Here is a 17793-nt window from a genome sequence, read left to right on the forward strand (position 1 = left end):
TATAACTGCAGATATCTGATGTAATTGTTTGTCAAAATAAACCAAGCAATGACTTACACAATTGCTGTTAAGCCCTTGCATTTTATTTTTTTCAAACATAAATGAAGTGTTAATATGATTCTATTTTAACTTATGTCTGTTCAGAATTATGACAGTGCTTTTGTTACAGAGTTACAGGAAAACAAGTCTGATATTGTAGAAATAAGTTAACTTTTTAAACCTTTTTAGTATTTTCCCTTGATGGAACAAATGTAAACGCTAAACAAAATGTATTAATCTTTGAGTTCACTGAGTTTTCGTCGTAGCTTTTTCATATCTTGCTTGAATTTCTCTTCTTCAAGTTTTAGCTTTGTTGTCTGTATATGTTTGAGTGCGTCAAGAGAGTCACGGATAGATTGAAATCCTGATAAATAACAGGCATCTTTTAGTAAATGGCAAAATTATCATTAATATCACATTTTGTGTTTATACTATTCCAAAATAATTTTTGACTATTGCTTCTTAGCTTAAGGTCATCATTTGATCTATCATTTTAATGTGTCATTGAGCTAGTTTAGTTCTCCTTTAAGATGAGCTCAGCTTTAAGATGAGCTAGTTTAGTTCTCCTTTGATGCATAAATAAGGTGAGGCCTGACATCAGACTGATTAAAAGTATATATATATATATATACACATATTTTCTGGTATGAAAACTGAGAAGACTAGAAATAACAATAGACCTGAACTCATAATTTCTCTATCTAAATATCAGAATAATCAGTTATTTCTGCTGGAAGCTGTTTTTTGTCCTTTATGAAAATAAAGGTTTATAAAGTGAACCACAGAAAGACTTTCAGTTTTCCTCCTTATGGTATGATTTGATAATCTGGAGAATGACAAAGTTGTGTGGCTTTATAACACATATGCAAACACACAAATGCATGTAAGTTTGAAAAACAACCTCACCTGATCTGTATTCATTTTGCATTCCTTCTAGTTCATTCCACATCAGCTTTTCAAATCTGGTAATCTTTGCATGTAGTTTATTTTGATCGTTTTTTACCTGGCTGAGTTCCACATCAAACTGCAATGTTTTTTCTGTGCTTTCTATTCTTTTGGAGACATAGTATAAGCCATCTTCCAATTTCTTTTCCAGTATTTCCTTTTGAAAGAGTTATTGTGAAAAATGAATAGAATTACTCTACTAAAAATGTTATATTTATTCATTCAGTATAAAGGAATGAAATCAACCCTGCTTGTGTGCTATGTTTTTTCTGTAGATGTTCTATAATGTTTATAATTATTTTTATTTTTAAATTTACATTTGCAAAAATGATAGATCTCATTTCCCAGTTAAATAGGTAACTGACTTTTTATGGAACAGCCAAGAAGTTGGGATGGATTTAAAGCTAATCTGGTGTAAGAGGCTTCCAATGTTTTTGATATACGTTTTACTATGAAACTCTGAAGATGTTTCAGCTCATAAAAATTATTTGGTAAAGTGAAGGGGAGGAGGGTCCAAAGAAATGTTGGATATCAAAATCCTTTGCATGAAGTGCAGATCTCACAAGTATATAGTACTATTAACTGCAAAAAGCCTTTCCCCAAGATTTCAATTGAGCTTGGAAAAAAATGCTTCTTATTTTCTGGCTCATGTAGAAGTCTGGAAATAAAATTAAATGAACAATTGGCTATGAAGCAGCAAGTCTTTAATCATGGTTAGATCCAACATCATAAAATGTTGAACATTGTAACTAAAGTCCAAGCTACTAATTAAAGATATGGACAGAAATTACATCATTGGTTTCCTAATTTTTGAGCTAAAAAAACCCAGACAATCATAGCCTAAATTCAGATGGGTTGGTCTCTGCAATTTGTGTTGTTCAGAATTGTGGATCAGTTTTTGGCAATTTAGTTTGTGGCTCTATCTGGATCAATACCAATTTTTGCTATCTACTCTCTAGCAATTGTCCCCATGGTAAGTTTTGAACAAATAACATATTTTTAAGATAGTGCTTAATTTGACTATGAAATTGCTTTTCTGTTTCTCAACTTTTTTCTTGTCATCTTTTTATTTCAAATGTTATGTTTTCAAATAATTCCAATATTTATAATTTGCTTGAAAACCTTGTGAACAGTGGGGAATAAGCCCCTCTCTGAGGAAAATGGGCAGTTAAGTACAAAACATAAAGAAATGGTTTTTAATACATTAAGAAAAACAATTATATATACTGCTATATATGTGTACCTCTATTATCAAATATTTTTATTCATTTTCTTATTAGGTTTTTCATTTAGTGATTAAGTTACTAAGCAGATACAAGCACAATAAAGGTTATTGAAAAGAAACATCTCAAGATAGAACTGAAGATTTAAAACTGGAAGCCAGAGTCATTTCTAACTGATGAGGAGCCCACAGTGATTTTGTTTTCAAAAATCAAAGCACTTAGCAAACATTGACTTAAAGCTTCAATAATTTTAATCTATAATATACAACATTTAAAACTTGCTGCATGGTGCAATAATTTAGGATTAGCAATCGTACAGTATGCCTTTTAGATTATTTTATAAAACAACTAAATTGTCTCCTTTTGAAACTAAAGTGAAGTGTTCCAGATTATCACACCAAGTGCTCCTCTCCTGCCTCGCCAAAAAAAAAAAAAAAGTTATGTTTAGATAGCGTGTCCTGATCTTGGATCAGCTACTTTCTGAAGCTAAACACTCTGCCTAAGTGCTTGCATGAAGCCAACGTCCTTCCTCTTGCCAAAAACTCAAGCTGTAATTCAGATTGCAGTTTGAAAAAGGAGCACTCTGCCATCTGTTAGAGACTTATTTGAGATGGCATATTTTATTGCCTGTGATTGAAAGAACAACATCCATACCGTAGCAGCTTAAAATCCATACAGCCCTGACTGTCCCAAGTCCCAAAGTAACCTTAGTATATTATGTTTCTCTAACAATATATTGAACACAAAAAGCAAAGATGAATGGGCTTTCAATGTCTAGTAATAAAATCTGATTGGCTCCTATGCTCCCTTCAGGTGTTCCTGATTTCTGTACTTCTGTTGTAGATTCTTCGTCAGATAATCTTTTCACCATCTTCTTTCCCGGAATTCTCTGCTGGCTCATTTCCATAACTCAGCCAGTATTACTCATGTAAGATCACTGCAAATGTTAAGCAGATCTAAACACTTATCAATTTAAAATTTTTCTGCTTTTCTTTTATAAAAGAGGCCTTTTGAGAAAGCGTGTTATGCTTGCATTTTTTGCATGAATTACAAAAGCACTTGCCAATCTCTCCTTGATTGTAGCAAAGAGCTGATTTGTGAAATGGACTTGCTCTTGTTCAGATCTCCTCAACTCACTTTCCATCCACTTTCGTTGGTTTTGAATTTGATCTTTAAAATCATTTAAAATACCATTTATCCTAATATTTAAAGAGAAATTCTTTTTAATTTTCATGAAAATGAAACATGAAACATGCAGTTTTTCTGTACCATGATCTCACTACAAAAGCAATTTGAATAATAAGTAAATAGGGTTTTTAGTTTAATTTTCTTATGACAATCAAACTCATGTGGGTAAAAGCTTCACTCAAACAACTTCCATAAATTTATTCAGATTTCACGTCATGAATCAGATTTATTCCATATACTCTTCATTTTTGCCACTTTTGGTAGTTAACAATTTTCTGAAGTGGCAACATTGGTGGTATGGTTTTAGTTTCAAGGCTATAAATACTTATATGATATTTGATGATATGTATTCTCCCAGCAAGTGAGATCTTTAAAATGTATTTTGAAAGTGATCAAAAGCTTATGCACTTTTAAGCATTGTAAGTCAGCTTCTGATCACAGCTTTTACAATGGCAAATCTAGATCTTTTGCAAGTATAGGAAAGAAGTTGTATATGCGCATCAATGGTGCGTGTGTGTCCACAACTGATGAACAGATATATCCAAGACAAGAATGAAGTGAAGAAACAACACTTCTCCAAACACTTCTGAGTTGTCTACCTATCCTGTTTTTTTAACAAAAACATACTGATTTTACAATTAAATATAAATAGATCTTCATCTCGAATCTGAATTAGTATTTCACATCTGACTTAAAAAATAATTCAGAATGCAAGAGAGTACAGTTGTAGCATCTGTATCTTATTAAAGCTGCTGCATCTTTTCAAGTATAAGCAGCTCTTTCAGTAGGGCTTTCATTGAAACAATATCAATCTTAGAAACACACAGTTACTTCAACGAACGTAGATAGGTGCTGCATTTAAGCACTTGTATTCAAAAGCAATTTTTCAAAAAGAAAACAAGCATAGCACAGCTTTATTTTACACTTCTTTATATGATTTAGGAAAATAAAGATCTGATATGGTTATGTATAGCATAAATGCTCTCCCCACCCAATTTTATAGTCTTTTTCCTTCTCTAAACCCTCAACAGTTTTATTTCTTATTTATTTTATGTATTTATAAATCAAATTTAGAAACTGCCCAATTCACTCACAGAATGACTGTTTACAAAAACAAATTTACATTGATTTTCTGTCTTCTTTCTACTTATTCAGTTTCATGATAGTTCTTTTGCATTAAATAAGAAAAGTTTTGTTGTTACAGCTATCAGTAAAAGTAAATGAAAGCACTGTGCAGTTTCAGTTAAAGCACTGAATTAGCTTTGCAAAAAAGATTTATGTGATTTCATAAACATTTATCCTTATTGGCGTGTCAGGATTTTTAAAGGCCAGTAAATTAATTTGGTGCTGTTCCCTCCTGCCAATACCATTGTACCATAATTTCTCACCAAGCACATTAACATAATTGAAAAGCTTTGTTCCCTTACTTGAAGTCCAAGAGCTGCAATTCATGGTGTTGATCACCCTGTATTGTCTTTAAATTTGAAGTCTGTTCTGAGTTTGAAGTCTCTATCTTGCCTAAAAGATGCATTACCTAATAGGAACAACAACAACAGTAAAACATTATGTGCTAAAATCCCAGCATTTACATTAAATACACATTATGACTGCAGTGACTAAGGGAAAAGTCAGAATTTCAGATAGAGCCATTCTTATAAGCTTTTCTCAGAATTAATTTTGCTACATAATAAAAGATGCCCATCTATTCCAAAATAATTATTAATGTCCAGTGTTTGTTGTATTTTTTATAGAGTCTTTGTACAGAAATGATCAGATTATACTCTGTTTCTCCCAAAATAAGACATCCCCTGATAATAAGCCCAATTGGGCTTTTGAGTGCATGGCAATAAGGCCAAGTGCTTATTTCAGGGTTCAAAAAAATATAAGACAGGGTCTTATTTTCAGGGAAACACGGTACATAGGTTGCTAGAGAGAAAGTGAAGATGAGACCCTTTTAGCTAATATTCTACATTTTCAGGAAGAACTATGCTATGTGCCAGAGGTGGTATTCAGAACTGGCAGGTTCTGACCAGTTCTGGAGAACCAGTAGCAGAAATTTTGAGTAGTTCGGAGAACCAGTAAATACCATCTCTGACTGGCCCTGTCCCCATCTATTCTTTGCCTCCCAAGTCCCAGCTGATCAGGAGGAAATGGGGATTTTGCAGTAACCTTCTCCTGGAGTGGGGAGGGAATGGAGATTTTACAATATCCTTCCCCTGCCACGTCCACCAAGCCATGCCCACCAAGCCATGCCATGCCTACCAGGCCACGCCCACAGAACCAGTATTAAAAAAAATTGAATCCCACCACTGCTATGTGCTAATCCATGTGGAATAGTCAACAAGTATTAATCTTTTTCCTGAGGAGGTTTAAATTGCCCTACTTCTGTCATATTTCTGCATGAAAGCTTACCTTTGTTTTTACATAGTGACTGCTTTGGATAACAGTCATTTGCAGTTATGATAGTGATGAAAAAGTAATTTTGCAACCAATCCTTAGAGAGACTTTTAAGCATAAGAAAACTGAAGTAGGATTGTAAACACAGTCTTGGTTTTTCTTGATGACTGTTTTACTTAACAACCAAGTTTCCAGTTTCAATTGTAGCTGCTAAATGAGTACTACTTGTACCAGTAACATGTTATATGATTATGCAAGCATTTGTTCTGTTTTTTCATTAGTTGCAGAAGCAGCTTTCTTTCTAAGAACTATGGGCAAGTTCAAAAGAGCTTCATTTTACATTTTCTACATAGAACATACACATCTGCTTACCTTTTGTCAACAAGTATGATCCTTTGGTACAGGAAAAATACAAAATTTGGGAAATTCATATATTGGTAATAGTGATAAGGACACCAGATAAACATTTCTTTACAAAGGGAACAAAGCCCATATTCTAATAGAGAGGTGGAGAACCTTTGGTCTGTGGGATGGTTAGGAAGCCGCTGCAAAAGTCCCACCTAAGACTTTGGCCTTCCTCAAAGCCTTCATTTTCCTCATCAAGAAGAGCTCATGCACATATAAAGTCAGATAATTTTGAAGCTTATAGCTGGCCTACCTAGGTTGACTATTCACATCAAGAATAGTGGTAGACATTGACAGCTGCCCAGGAATCAAATTAACAAAATGAAAAATAATCTTGCCCTTAATTAGGAATACAGAAAAGGTAACGGTGTGAAAAAGTACTTAAGAACAATTTTTAGTATGATGAGCCAGAAGTATATACTTCACAAGATTTTTAACAGCAAGCACCAGGTATGATTGATTAGTCTGAGAGTATAACCTCATAAAAATTTTAAGTGTATCAATAATCTGGGAATTTCAATGGAAGAATAATATTAAACTTATTCTGAACATTATATGGTACAGAATGTTGGTATATTACCCAGTTTTTATTGCTAAAATATATTATTCACTTTCAAAAATTTTCTGAAAATATAAAGAGCAGATCAGATCATTTTTTTCATATTCGGCAGCAATATGGGCTAACTTGAACAATTCTGGAAAATGATTCACACCAGTATGAGACAAATCAATATGAAACAAATTCCTATTTCAACCTACAATACTACTATTATACTTCACTAAACCACATATCTCCTCAGAGTATATAGAACTGGCCTATAAGCAATAATTGCTGAAAGGATATTATCTGCTTCTTACTGAAAAGGTTGTCAAATCCCATTAATGGAAGAATAGCTAACCAAGCATAGGAATATGTCTCAATGTCAATAATAATTTTCTATCTTTAAAGCAAACTGGGAACTCTTCTTAGATTATAATCTAAAACATGGATTTGTACCATGTACAAAATGTGGATTTATTTATGTATAGAATCTATATTTTTATAAGATACAGAATTCATAATAGCTATTTTGTAATACAAACTGAATTTAGTAGTGTGCTGTTTAATTTGAAGATTTATACTGGATTGACCATAGTCTTTGTTACTCATTTTTAGCTTAAATTCAGTGGTGATTCTTAGTCCATTAATGTGATTACTCAAATCTAATTATATTTTAGAAAACAATATGACAATTTAAAATTCATCTTTATATATTTTTTTGAAGTGTTTAAATACAAAAAATAATAATCCAAATGCATTTTTACTTCAATAAGTCTTCTTCAACAAAAACAGATCTAAGAACATAACTCTATCCAGCATTTAACTCTAATAAAAAAAAAATACAAAACTTTATTGGAATCTTAACTTTCAATGTCTGATGTGTGGGGTCTGTTTGAAGGTACCAGAGAGCAAAACAAAAAACAACAATAAAAAAGCCCTATTCACAATCAATTTTGCTCAAAATCTGAACACTTACATTAAAAAAAGTCTCAGTAATAAAGCTCAAATATAGACAGGTTAAAATTAGAATGTAGGTTTCTTCCATTTTATTGAACCATAGAGCTGAAAGGTATCTTGGAGGTCTTATAGTCGAACCCCCTGCCCAAGGCAAGAGTCCTTATACCATTCTGGACAAATGGTTATCCAATCTTTTCTTGAAAACATCCAGCAATGGAGCACCCATAACTCAAGCTGTTCCACTGATTCTCAATGTCAGGAAATTCATCCTTATTTCCAGGCTGGATCTCCCTCTGATAAGCTTCCAATAATTGCTTCTTGTCCTGCCCTCGGGTTCTATGGATAATAAATTGACCTTTCTGTGACCATCCTTCAAGTATTGGAAGACTGATATCAGGTCTCCCCTAAGCCTTCTCTTCGTTAGTCTAAAATGCCTAGTTCCCTTAATCATTGATTTAGCCTCCAGATCCCTTATCATCTTTGTTACACTTTTCTGCACTCTTTTTAGGGCTTCAGCATTTTTTTTATATTGTGGTAACTAGAACTCAATTCCAAATATGGCCTCATTAGTGCAGTATAGCGCAGTACTATCACTGGTCACCACCTTTAAAGCGCTCCATGGCATAGAACCCGGGTACCTTCGAGACCGACTTCTGCCACCAATAGCCTCCTACCGGCCAGTTTGCTCCCACAGAGAGGGTCTCCTCAGGGTGCCATCGGCCAAGTTATGTCGGCTGGCGACACCCAGGGGGAGGGCCTTATCTGTGGGAGCCCCAGCCCTGTGGAATGAACTGCCCTTTGAAATACGTAAGATCTCCGACCTCCGGGTATTTTGTTGTGCACTGAAGACCCTGTTGTTCCGCCAGGCCGGGCTATCAACATAATAACTTTAAATTGGGGTATTTTAAATTTCTGGGGTTTTAAATTGAGCCGAATTTATTTAATAATTTTAAATTTTAATTGATGTTTGTCTTGTGTTTTTAAATAGGCTGTACACCGCCCTGAGTCCTTCGGGAGAAGGGCGGTATAGAAATAAAATTATACTTATACTTATACTTCCTGTGTTTTTTGCTGCTGTCCCTCTGCTGATCCAATCCAGGATTGTGATGGCTTTTGGGGGCAACTGCAGCACGTTGCTAACTCATACTTAAGTGGTGAGTCACCTGAATAGCTAGATCCCTCTCACAGGCACTATATTTGAGACAGGTACTGCCTACCTTGTACCTGTGTAGCCTAAATGCAGGACTTTACTTTTCTCACCACTGAACTGCATCTTGTTGGATAGGGCCCAATGCTCAAGTCTGTAAAATCCTTCTGACAAGATCCTTGACTCTATATTACAAAATATTAGCATTTCCCCCAGCTTAGTGTTACCCCACAAATTTAATGAGCACCATTTCAATCCCCTCATCTAGTTCATCTATGGAAGATGTTAAAGAGTATTGGGTCCAAAAGAGAATCTTGAAGTATTCCACTGCATACTTCCCTCCATGTAGATGTAGTTCCATTGAGGAACACATGCTGAATGCAGCTGGCCAGGCAACTGAAATCCATCTAGTGGTAGTACTGTCTATCCCACCTTCTTCTGTCTTACCAAGAAGTAGGCTGTGGTCTACTTTATCAAACACCTTGCTGCTATCTAAGTATACTATATTCATACCATTTCCTTAGTCCACTAATATAGCTACTCTACCAAAGAAGACAATTAAGTTTGTTGGCATGACCTGTTTTTAAGAAACGTTTAGAGCAATAATGCTTGGGAATCTCAGGACCTTTTCTGCGCTACAAAAAACCCCTGTATCTTTCTGTGTTTTACAATTGTATTAATAAACTGTCATTAGTCAAAAATAATGTTACAAATGGTAAGTATCGTGATGGCATCATTTCTCAATCTCCATATTTCAGCACTGTACCATGTTAATTGTACAAATGGCTTTTGCAATTATTCTGGATCTTTATTCCATCATAATGCTGCTGTATATCCTTCACTTTCTGTATGAAAAAAAACCCCATCTGTTTTTCCTCTTCCATTAACATGAGTCAGCAATTTTAAATCAAATGGAGAAGTTGAATGATTTGTAACATACAGTACAGATGAATAGATTCACTTCAGAGCCACTCACCTTCATCTCAATATTATTCACATAATTGTCCAAGGAAGACTGAACAGCATGAATTTCTTTCTCAAGTTTTGAAATCTCATGCCTGCTGATATTGATATCTCCAGAGAGTTTGGCAATGCTAGCATCGCATCTAGAAAGTTGATAACAAAGAAGAGGGTAGTTTCTGTATTTCCTCCATACCATAAATTTCCTCTTCTGTAACCATTCAGAAGTGTATCTCCAACAAGAATTTTCTTCCCTAAGGAAGGATTATGTATTTTATACCTTTACTCTTTTCTGATTCTTGAAACCTTTAGTTTCAGATATCTGACTACTCACTTCTGCTGGCTGCTAAACTCTGCTATAAAATTTAACTTAGTTGCACTACATTACAGTAGTTGTTTCCCCTTTTAATGCTAAGTACATGTGCTCCTCATTTTCCAGGATATTTGGTGACATCATAAAGAAAGATGTAACTACTCCCCCCCATTTCCTTATTTCACTTCTATGGACTTTTCCCAAAAATCTCAAAGATTAATGTATTACTGTGCATAGTAATGGTTCATAGTCCTTACACTTTTCATTCTTCTTCTACATTCTTTTATATCTCTAAGGCAAAACCAACAAACCCTTGTAGCATGTTGAGGAACTATCAGCATAAACTTTTATGAATCAGAGTTCATTTTATCAGATATATGAACAGTGGCTCATTAAATTTAAATATATGTAGGTTGATTGATTATGTAACATTAAGTTGTTTTCAATTCCTAACGACCACATAGATCTCTTTTTTCCATGTCAATCTATCCCTGTCCTATTCTTTTTTAAAAAATAATTTTTATTATTATTTTTAAAATAATTTTTATTAAAAAATTTGTTCCTATTCTTTCACGTCTCCCAGTGGTGTACTCATTGCCTAACTGAGTCCATTCACCTTGCTGCTGGTCTTCCTCTTCTCTTTTCTCTATCGTTTTCAGCATTAAAGCTTTTTCTAGAAAGCCTGGTCTTTGCATCAGGTGTCCAAAGTAGGATAATTTTGAGCTTGGTCATTTGTGCCTTGAATGAGAAATCTGGGTTGATTTGTGCAAAGATCCATAGGTTTGGTTTCTTGGCTGACCACAATATTCTGTCTTCTCCAGTACCAATGTTAAAAACACCAATATTCTTCTTATCCTATAGAGTCCAACTTCCACTTCCACAGTGTGTCACAGAAAATACCATGTACAATTCTGATCTTTGTAGGTATTATACGATCATGCTGCTTGAATATCTTCATGTCTGCTCTACACACACACACCAGATTTTTTAAAAAAGAAGTTGGAACATCTATTCTGTCAATTTAAGATGACATATCATTCCGCACATCTGGCAAGCAGATTTTGGTTCACAAAAGCTTCTAACATCAAAAACATTCCTTCAGATTCATCTGACTTTTTCACTGATGCGACATAAATTACTATGTGAAATCCCCAGATTATTTTCTCAATAAATTATTTCATAGAAGAATTTTAATTTTCCTCTTTTCTGGGTGCCTTGCAACATGGCATTCTTTCTTCTAGAATGGCCTTGCTGCACATTATGTGTTTGTATGTGCATTCATATGCATGTGTGTGCATGTGTACATACACATTCATTTTATTTTATTTCATTTAGAGACCACCCAACACCAGAGTGACCCTGGACACCTTTCACTTTATAAGAGTAGAAAAAAAAAATAAAAGAAAAAAAATCTCTTTTTGATTTATTTTATTGGTGATTTTTTTATTCTTGGAAACTAGGGCAGCTTAGACTTTCTTTAGGTAAACACTGTAAGCAAGCGATATGCAAAAAGTGCTTACATGGTTGTATAAATCATTTCAATGTCCTCTAGCTTAGCCCAAAAATAATTATTCATGGTTTCATTAAAATATAGGTTGCATAAATACAAGTACTGGTGTTACTATGACAGGAGTTTGTGCTGATCTTAGAGATTTGTGTTCCAGCTCTTGGTTCCTCAAAAACATAGCAAACTAATAAATATCAGAAATTGTCATTGGCTTAACTTCAAAAAATGAAATTATATATAAACATATAAATAATTGGATGTTCTAACAATCATATTTATTTATTTATTTATTGGTTCGATTTATATGCCGCCCTTCTCCGGAGACTCAGGACGGCTTACAATGCGTTAAGCAATAGCCTTCATACTTTTGTATATACCTGCTTAGTAGGGCTTTCGGGGCCCCCCTAAGCGGTGTTCTTTTTATACAAAGTTAGCTTATTGCCCCCACATTCCGGGTCCTCATTTTACCTACCTCGGAAGGATGGAAGGCTGAGTCAACCTGGTGAGATTTGAACTTGCAGTAATTGCAGGCAGCTGGCAGCTAAATGCTACTTAACAGCACTTTCGTCCGCTGCGCCACCAAGGCTCTTTATATAGAAAAATTCTATTATTTTCATTGTCAAACTGCTTCATTCAAGACTGTCCATAGGAATAGTTAAAAAAAAAAACAAATTCAAAATGGTGGTCACTTCAGTACAACTAAACTTCTTCCTGCTTTTTTATGCAGCCACAGTCTGCAAACAATACTGACTATGTTAAGTATATTTAATTCTGACAGTGGGCTTCTAAGACCATTGATTTGATTTATATGCCAGTCTTTATAGTAATTTTACTTACAGGTAGACCTTGCTTAATGATCACAATTGGCATTAGCAACTTGGTAATAAACAATCACATGACCATGATGGCCTTACAAACTTCAAACATTTTCTTCAATCATTAAGCGAAATGATGCAGTCGCTATGTGAAAAATCAACCTATTTCCAAAGTACCTGAAGGCAGGACAAGAAGCAATGGATGGAAACTAATCAAGGAGAGAAGCAACCTAGAACTAAGGAGAAATTTCCTGACAGTTAGAACAATTAATTAGTGGAGCAACTTGTCTGCAGAAGTTGTGGGTGCTCCAACACTGGAAGTTTTAAAGAAGAGATTGGACAACCATTTGTCTAAAATGGTATAGGGTTTCCTGCTTGAGCAGGGGGTTGGACTCAGTGGTGGGATTCAAGTAATTTAACAACCGGTTGTCTGCCCTAATGATTTCTTCCAACAACCAGTATGCCAAACTGCTCAGAAAGTTAACAACTGGTTCTCCCGAAGTGGTACGAACCAGCTGAATCCCACCACTGGTTAGACTAGAAGAAATCCAAGATCCCTTCAAACTCTCAGAATAAACTCTGTTATTCTGTTACCATTTTGCTTCCACTTTCTGTATTAACTCTGCTTCTTGAAAGCCAGTTGCAAAGCACATGAATGGTGATCACATAACTACAGGACACAGCAATACTGTAGTCATAAATGTGAGAATTGGTTGCGAAGTTACTTTTTTAGCACCACTGCAACTTCAAATGGTTGCTGCACAAGGCAACTGGTAAGCAAAGACTACATGTACATTAGTGGCTACAGAGGCAGCCATACAATATTTCTAATTTCTTTCAAAGATAAAAGTAGGAGAAAAAACATTGTTCAAAGTTAAGGACAAAATTATTTTTTGTTTGACTTTTCTGTCTCAACTTTAGGTGCAATATTATGTTTAAGCAAATCCTAAAGAAAACATTATTTTCTCCTCAAAACTGTAATGTGCAGGAAGGAGAAGCATATGGCCTTGTGCTCACTAAGATTAAAACATGGTTTATCGAATTGTAAGAAGGTAGCTCCCACCAACTCACCTGGCCACTCTTCCACGTAGGTCCCCAACCCCTTGCAGGTGTTTATGGTCCAGACTTTGCACAGCAAAATTAGTTCCTGATGTTACTTCATCTCTGGCTTTTATTTGTCTGTCCAACTCCTGGAATTTTATAAGCATTGTAAATGGCAAGTTACATAACATCAGCTGGGAAGAGAAATAACTTATACTAAAACAGTTCGGGCACTTAATTTTGGAACCTGAAAGGCACTGTTAGCAATTTGCTCTGGTAACAATTCAGAATTACATTGCAAAATAGATTGTTGGTATTTGTTCCATTGTTTTACAATAATAAGCTTGGTAGTACCTTTGGAACTTCTTAAAATGTGCAAAAGTAATATTTGCATATATATCACACATACATATATAGACAGTAAAATCTCAATTTTACAGATGACTATAGAAGAAAGGATTATTCCTTAGGCCTAAATATCCTAAACTGTGCAACTCTTTTATGCATGGACTTTTTGCTTGCATAACATGATTTTCTTCCTGTTTCCATTCAATCATATACAATTCTCAGAGATTGCCTGAACAAGTCTCTGCAGTTTTCTTGGCAAGGGTCCCCCTTCCTCAAGTGGTTTGCCATTGCTGGTGGGACTAGAACTCACAATTGCCCGGTTTTTTGTCGAACCCTAACCACTACACCAAACTGGCTCTCAAGATGTTATATATCGATAAAATGGCAAATAGGTATTTTTCATTGCACATGAAATTTGTTAAACTAAGATCAAATAAACAGAGCACACATATTGCTTTCAATATTCATTTTCAGTATAAAAATGTTAAGAATGTAAAAAAGGGGAAAATATCTAAAGATCATGCAAAAACATTTTAAAATGACAGATAGGTTAATAAACCACATAATGGGATTAGAATGACGGTTTTTAGCCTGGTGCCTTTATAGTACTAAGAAAACTTGCTGGAGTGTTATGCTATATTAAAATAAGCAAAACATGAATGCTTAAAGCAGTGTGCCACATAGAATGGCTCACGTACTCTTCTTTTTTGTATCCATGAGGACAAAACCCATCTACTTCTCACATTAATGAACTACTGTACATTAGTATTTGAACTGAAATAAATGTAGGTATTTTAATTAGCAAACAACTAAAAATTTAAAATCATGGCTCAAGTCCTGCCGTGTTCTTTAAAACTTTAATTTGAAAGAAATCAAAGTTAGGAGCTGTGATTTGTTTAAAAGTAAAGAGAGGTGTCTGACCTCTGTTGCCAGGAAAAAATGGAAAAAAAGGTTTAGTAAAGTGGTCTTAAACTGGTCATAGCTTATGCAATTAAAATGAATTCAATATACATGCAATGACCTACTAAGGATAAGTTCATATATTGTGCTGTTTGGATTGTATGGTTTTAGTATAGTACAATGAACTGATCCAGCTATTGTGTTAGTAAAACACATTTTATTGCATGATTGGGATCCAGACAATATAACTATTCTAGTCTCACCCAGAGATTTAATTTAAAACTACAGTACCACTAATGACCATTATTTAATAGAGTGGATGTATGCAGGAATCAAGACCTCAGTAAAAGTCATTCCCTATGGCCAGGTTTGGAAAACTATCTGATTTTGTCCAAGGACAACATTCGGTTATTGACATTATCACTCCTGGATCATATCAGTGGCTACAAACTGCCCACAATGCAAGTGTACAAAGAAAGAAAACATCATTGCCATGTTTTCTCTAATTTATTTCAAGTGCTTATTTATTATTTCATGAATATAATTGAACTTACTAGTATTAGGTATTGTTTTTAAAAGTTTTTAATTTTCTCCCATAATCTTAAATATTCTAATACAAAAAATATGCCTGTTCCACTAATGGTATTTTTATTTCTATATGTGAAATTTTGATTGATTTGTCTTGCTGTGTTCACAGTAGATAAATTCATTATGACTTTTAAGGCATTTTCAAACATGCTGTGTAGTATTAACGGAGCCATTTGAAAAACTGTTAGATGTTGTTAATTTATCTTTTTCCTGATGACCTCTTCTATAAGGACCCAAATTATTCATGATTATTATGGCAGACATGCAAGAGAAGTCAATTAAAATTAGTTCACTGTCTGAAAATATTTCATTATATTTTTCCCCCAAAAGCCCTAGCATGTATGTTTTGTCTGGAGATCTCTTCATCTATGGACATTAACCAAGCCATTTGTGCCAACACAATAATTTCAGTAGGGCAAAATTTCCCTTCATCTAGTTCCATGCCCCGAGATGAAAAAGTGGGACCGGATAGCAAACCAGGATCTTAGGGCAACTCTGTCTGTAGAATACCAATATGGAGGATGGTCGAGAAAAACAAACATGGCACTTTAGGTCCTTCTAAAACTATCCACGAAAAGAAACTGCAATTTCATTTCATCTGTCCTGTCTTTATACATTTGAAAAAAAAATGTGGGAGATGAGATGGGAAAGCATTTAAAATATCCAGTAAACATGTTACGAAGTATATTAAGCATTATATTAGGCATGTTAGGCAGCATACGAGGCAGTATAATATTCAGTGAACATGTTAGGCAGTACAATGAAAATGTCATCTAGAAACTATTTTATCCTACATTATGAGGTGAGTGAATTCTGGACTTCTAAAATTTGAAACTGTAGTGGATGTGTAAGTATGTGTATGTACATGAATGGGGGGTGGGGATTGTGAGGTTGAGGACATTTATTGCTATGTTTCAACCGTACCAGGATTCTTGACATGAGTCATGAAATTAGGATTCTTAAACATTGCTAGAAGGCTACAGTAAAAATGCTGAGGAGGTTTAATCACCTAATGAAGACTTGAAAGAGTTTACAACTGCAAACTGTCTCTGCATTCCAATGAATGAAAGGCAAGCAAAATTGAATCAAATGTTATCTGAAAAAAACCCCACCTTTAAGCTAAATTGACAAACACAAAACTTTTCCAAATGCTATACCTATGTATAGAAAAGTTTAGGAACAAACTATGCAAATAGTTAATCTGCTTTAATCCAGATTTCTAAAGTGGTTTTTAATTTTAGGGAATTGGGTAGAGATCCATCTATGCCAAATGCCTCCATCATTTGAAGATTTCCTCCATTTAAATGGTGTGATCCTTAAATACCTTGCAGATAGGAAATAGGCAAGAGTTTCTACCTTCCTGGGAAGAAAAAAAGCTTCTAGGAATATATAATATGAATTTGACCTCTTTGAAGCTGAACATTGCATAACTTCTGAATATTTAATAAATTGCTAGTAACTGCCGATACCTCTATGTCGTGGCTCAGCTTTTTAACAACACTTGTGATTGTCTGGATGTGATATTCCAATAGCTGGTGAGCTGTTGCCTCCCCTTGCTGAAAGTTCTTATTTCCCTGAAGGTATGAAACAATGCCATCTTTGATCCGAAATGCCTGATCCAGAAGCACAGCAGTGGTACGCTCCTGATTAGATAGCCGATCTTCCAGGGAATTCACTCTGATTCCAGACACATTAGGAATTGCCGGTAGAAATGGCTGGCTTGGAGTTCTGTCCAAACAAATCACGAGAGAAGTAGAAAGAAAGTTAAAAGTAAATCCTTTATTACTGCATCCAGCTACAGCAAGAAGATAAAATAATGAAGTACCTTTAGGTGGCAATTTCTGTCTATAACTCATGTGGCATATGAGTAATGAATGACTCAATATCTGAAAAGCTTTTAGATTAGAAGAGGAGGAGAAGAAAAAGAGGAATTCAACTTTGGAAGAATGACAGATTTTGTGTTGTTAAAAAGTAAACACAAGAGTTGTTTTTCCTATTTATTTTTTTTATTTATGGTCCAAGATCAAATCATAAAATTTTAAAATATACTGTAAAACTATAAAAAAATCTTTTAGTAGTAATAATTAAAAATGTGAAAATAACTTTCTATTCAGCTTCAGCAGAATTCTGATGCCAGGTTCCAAGATTAAGGGACATACATATATTCCAACCATCAGAGCACAGTGGCTCGCATGGTTAGGATGCTGGCTTGACAAGCTGCAAGCTCATGTTTGAGATCCGACTGCTGCCATGGGGCAGGTGAGCTCCCATTCTTCACTCCAATTCCAGTTCCTGCTGGGGACATGGAAGGAACCCCCAAATGGGTGTCCCCAGGCAACGGTGATGTCTCTGGCTAATCCTTTCAACCTCTAAGTGTTGCCTCCGACACAAGTACAATGCGATTTCCAGTCACCTGAATTCTTCCATGTACATTTTATACAAAAATATCAATTTATACAATAATGTCTGTATTACTATT

At 34.8% G+C, this 17793-nt stretch overlaps 1 protein-coding gene across 1 annotated transcript; it reads right to left on the bottom strand.

Annotated features, from left to right (window-relative positions):
• Nucleotides 1–272: 272 nt before the first annotated feature.
• On the bottom strand, nucleotides 273–17170 carry FAM81B (family with sequence similarity 81 member B). Its single transcript, XM_070934542.1, has 7 exons — nucleotides 16784–17170; nucleotides 13509–13627; nucleotides 9819–9948; nucleotides 4823–4929; nucleotides 3271–3406; nucleotides 946–1141; nucleotides 273–403 (listed from the first exon to the last, which is right to left on the bottom strand). Exons 1-7 carry the CDS (start codon nucleotides 17168–17170, stop codon nucleotides 273–275), a joined length of 1206 nt encoding a protein of 401 aa, XP_070790643.1.
• Between the last annotated feature and the right edge of the window lie 623 nt (nucleotides 17171–17793).

The sequence above is a fragment of the Pituophis catenifer genome, unplaced genomic scaffold (assembly GCF_029215685.1).
Source record: "Pituophis catenifer annectens isolate HBS135680 unplaced genomic scaffold, rPitCat1.0.hap2 SCAF_2, whole genome shotgun sequence".
Lineage (NCBI taxonomy): Eukaryota > Metazoa > Chordata > Lepidosauria > Squamata > Colubridae > Pituophis > Pituophis catenifer.

Bases quoted from the DNA above. Each gene is read 5' to 3' on its own strand.
- FAM81B (XM_070934542.1), bottom strand. From the start codon at position 17,170: ATGAGTTATAGACAGAAATTGCCACCTAAAGGTACTTCATTATTTTAT. The intron at 4,930-9,818 runs GTGAGTGGCTCT...TGTTCCTATTAG, and splicing joins TGAATAATATTGAGATGAAG to GTAATGCATCTTTTAGGCAA. The intron at 3,407-4,822 runs GTAAGGGAACAA...TTTAAATATTAG, and splicing joins TTGCAGCTCTTGGACTTCAA to GATAAATGGTATTTTAAATG.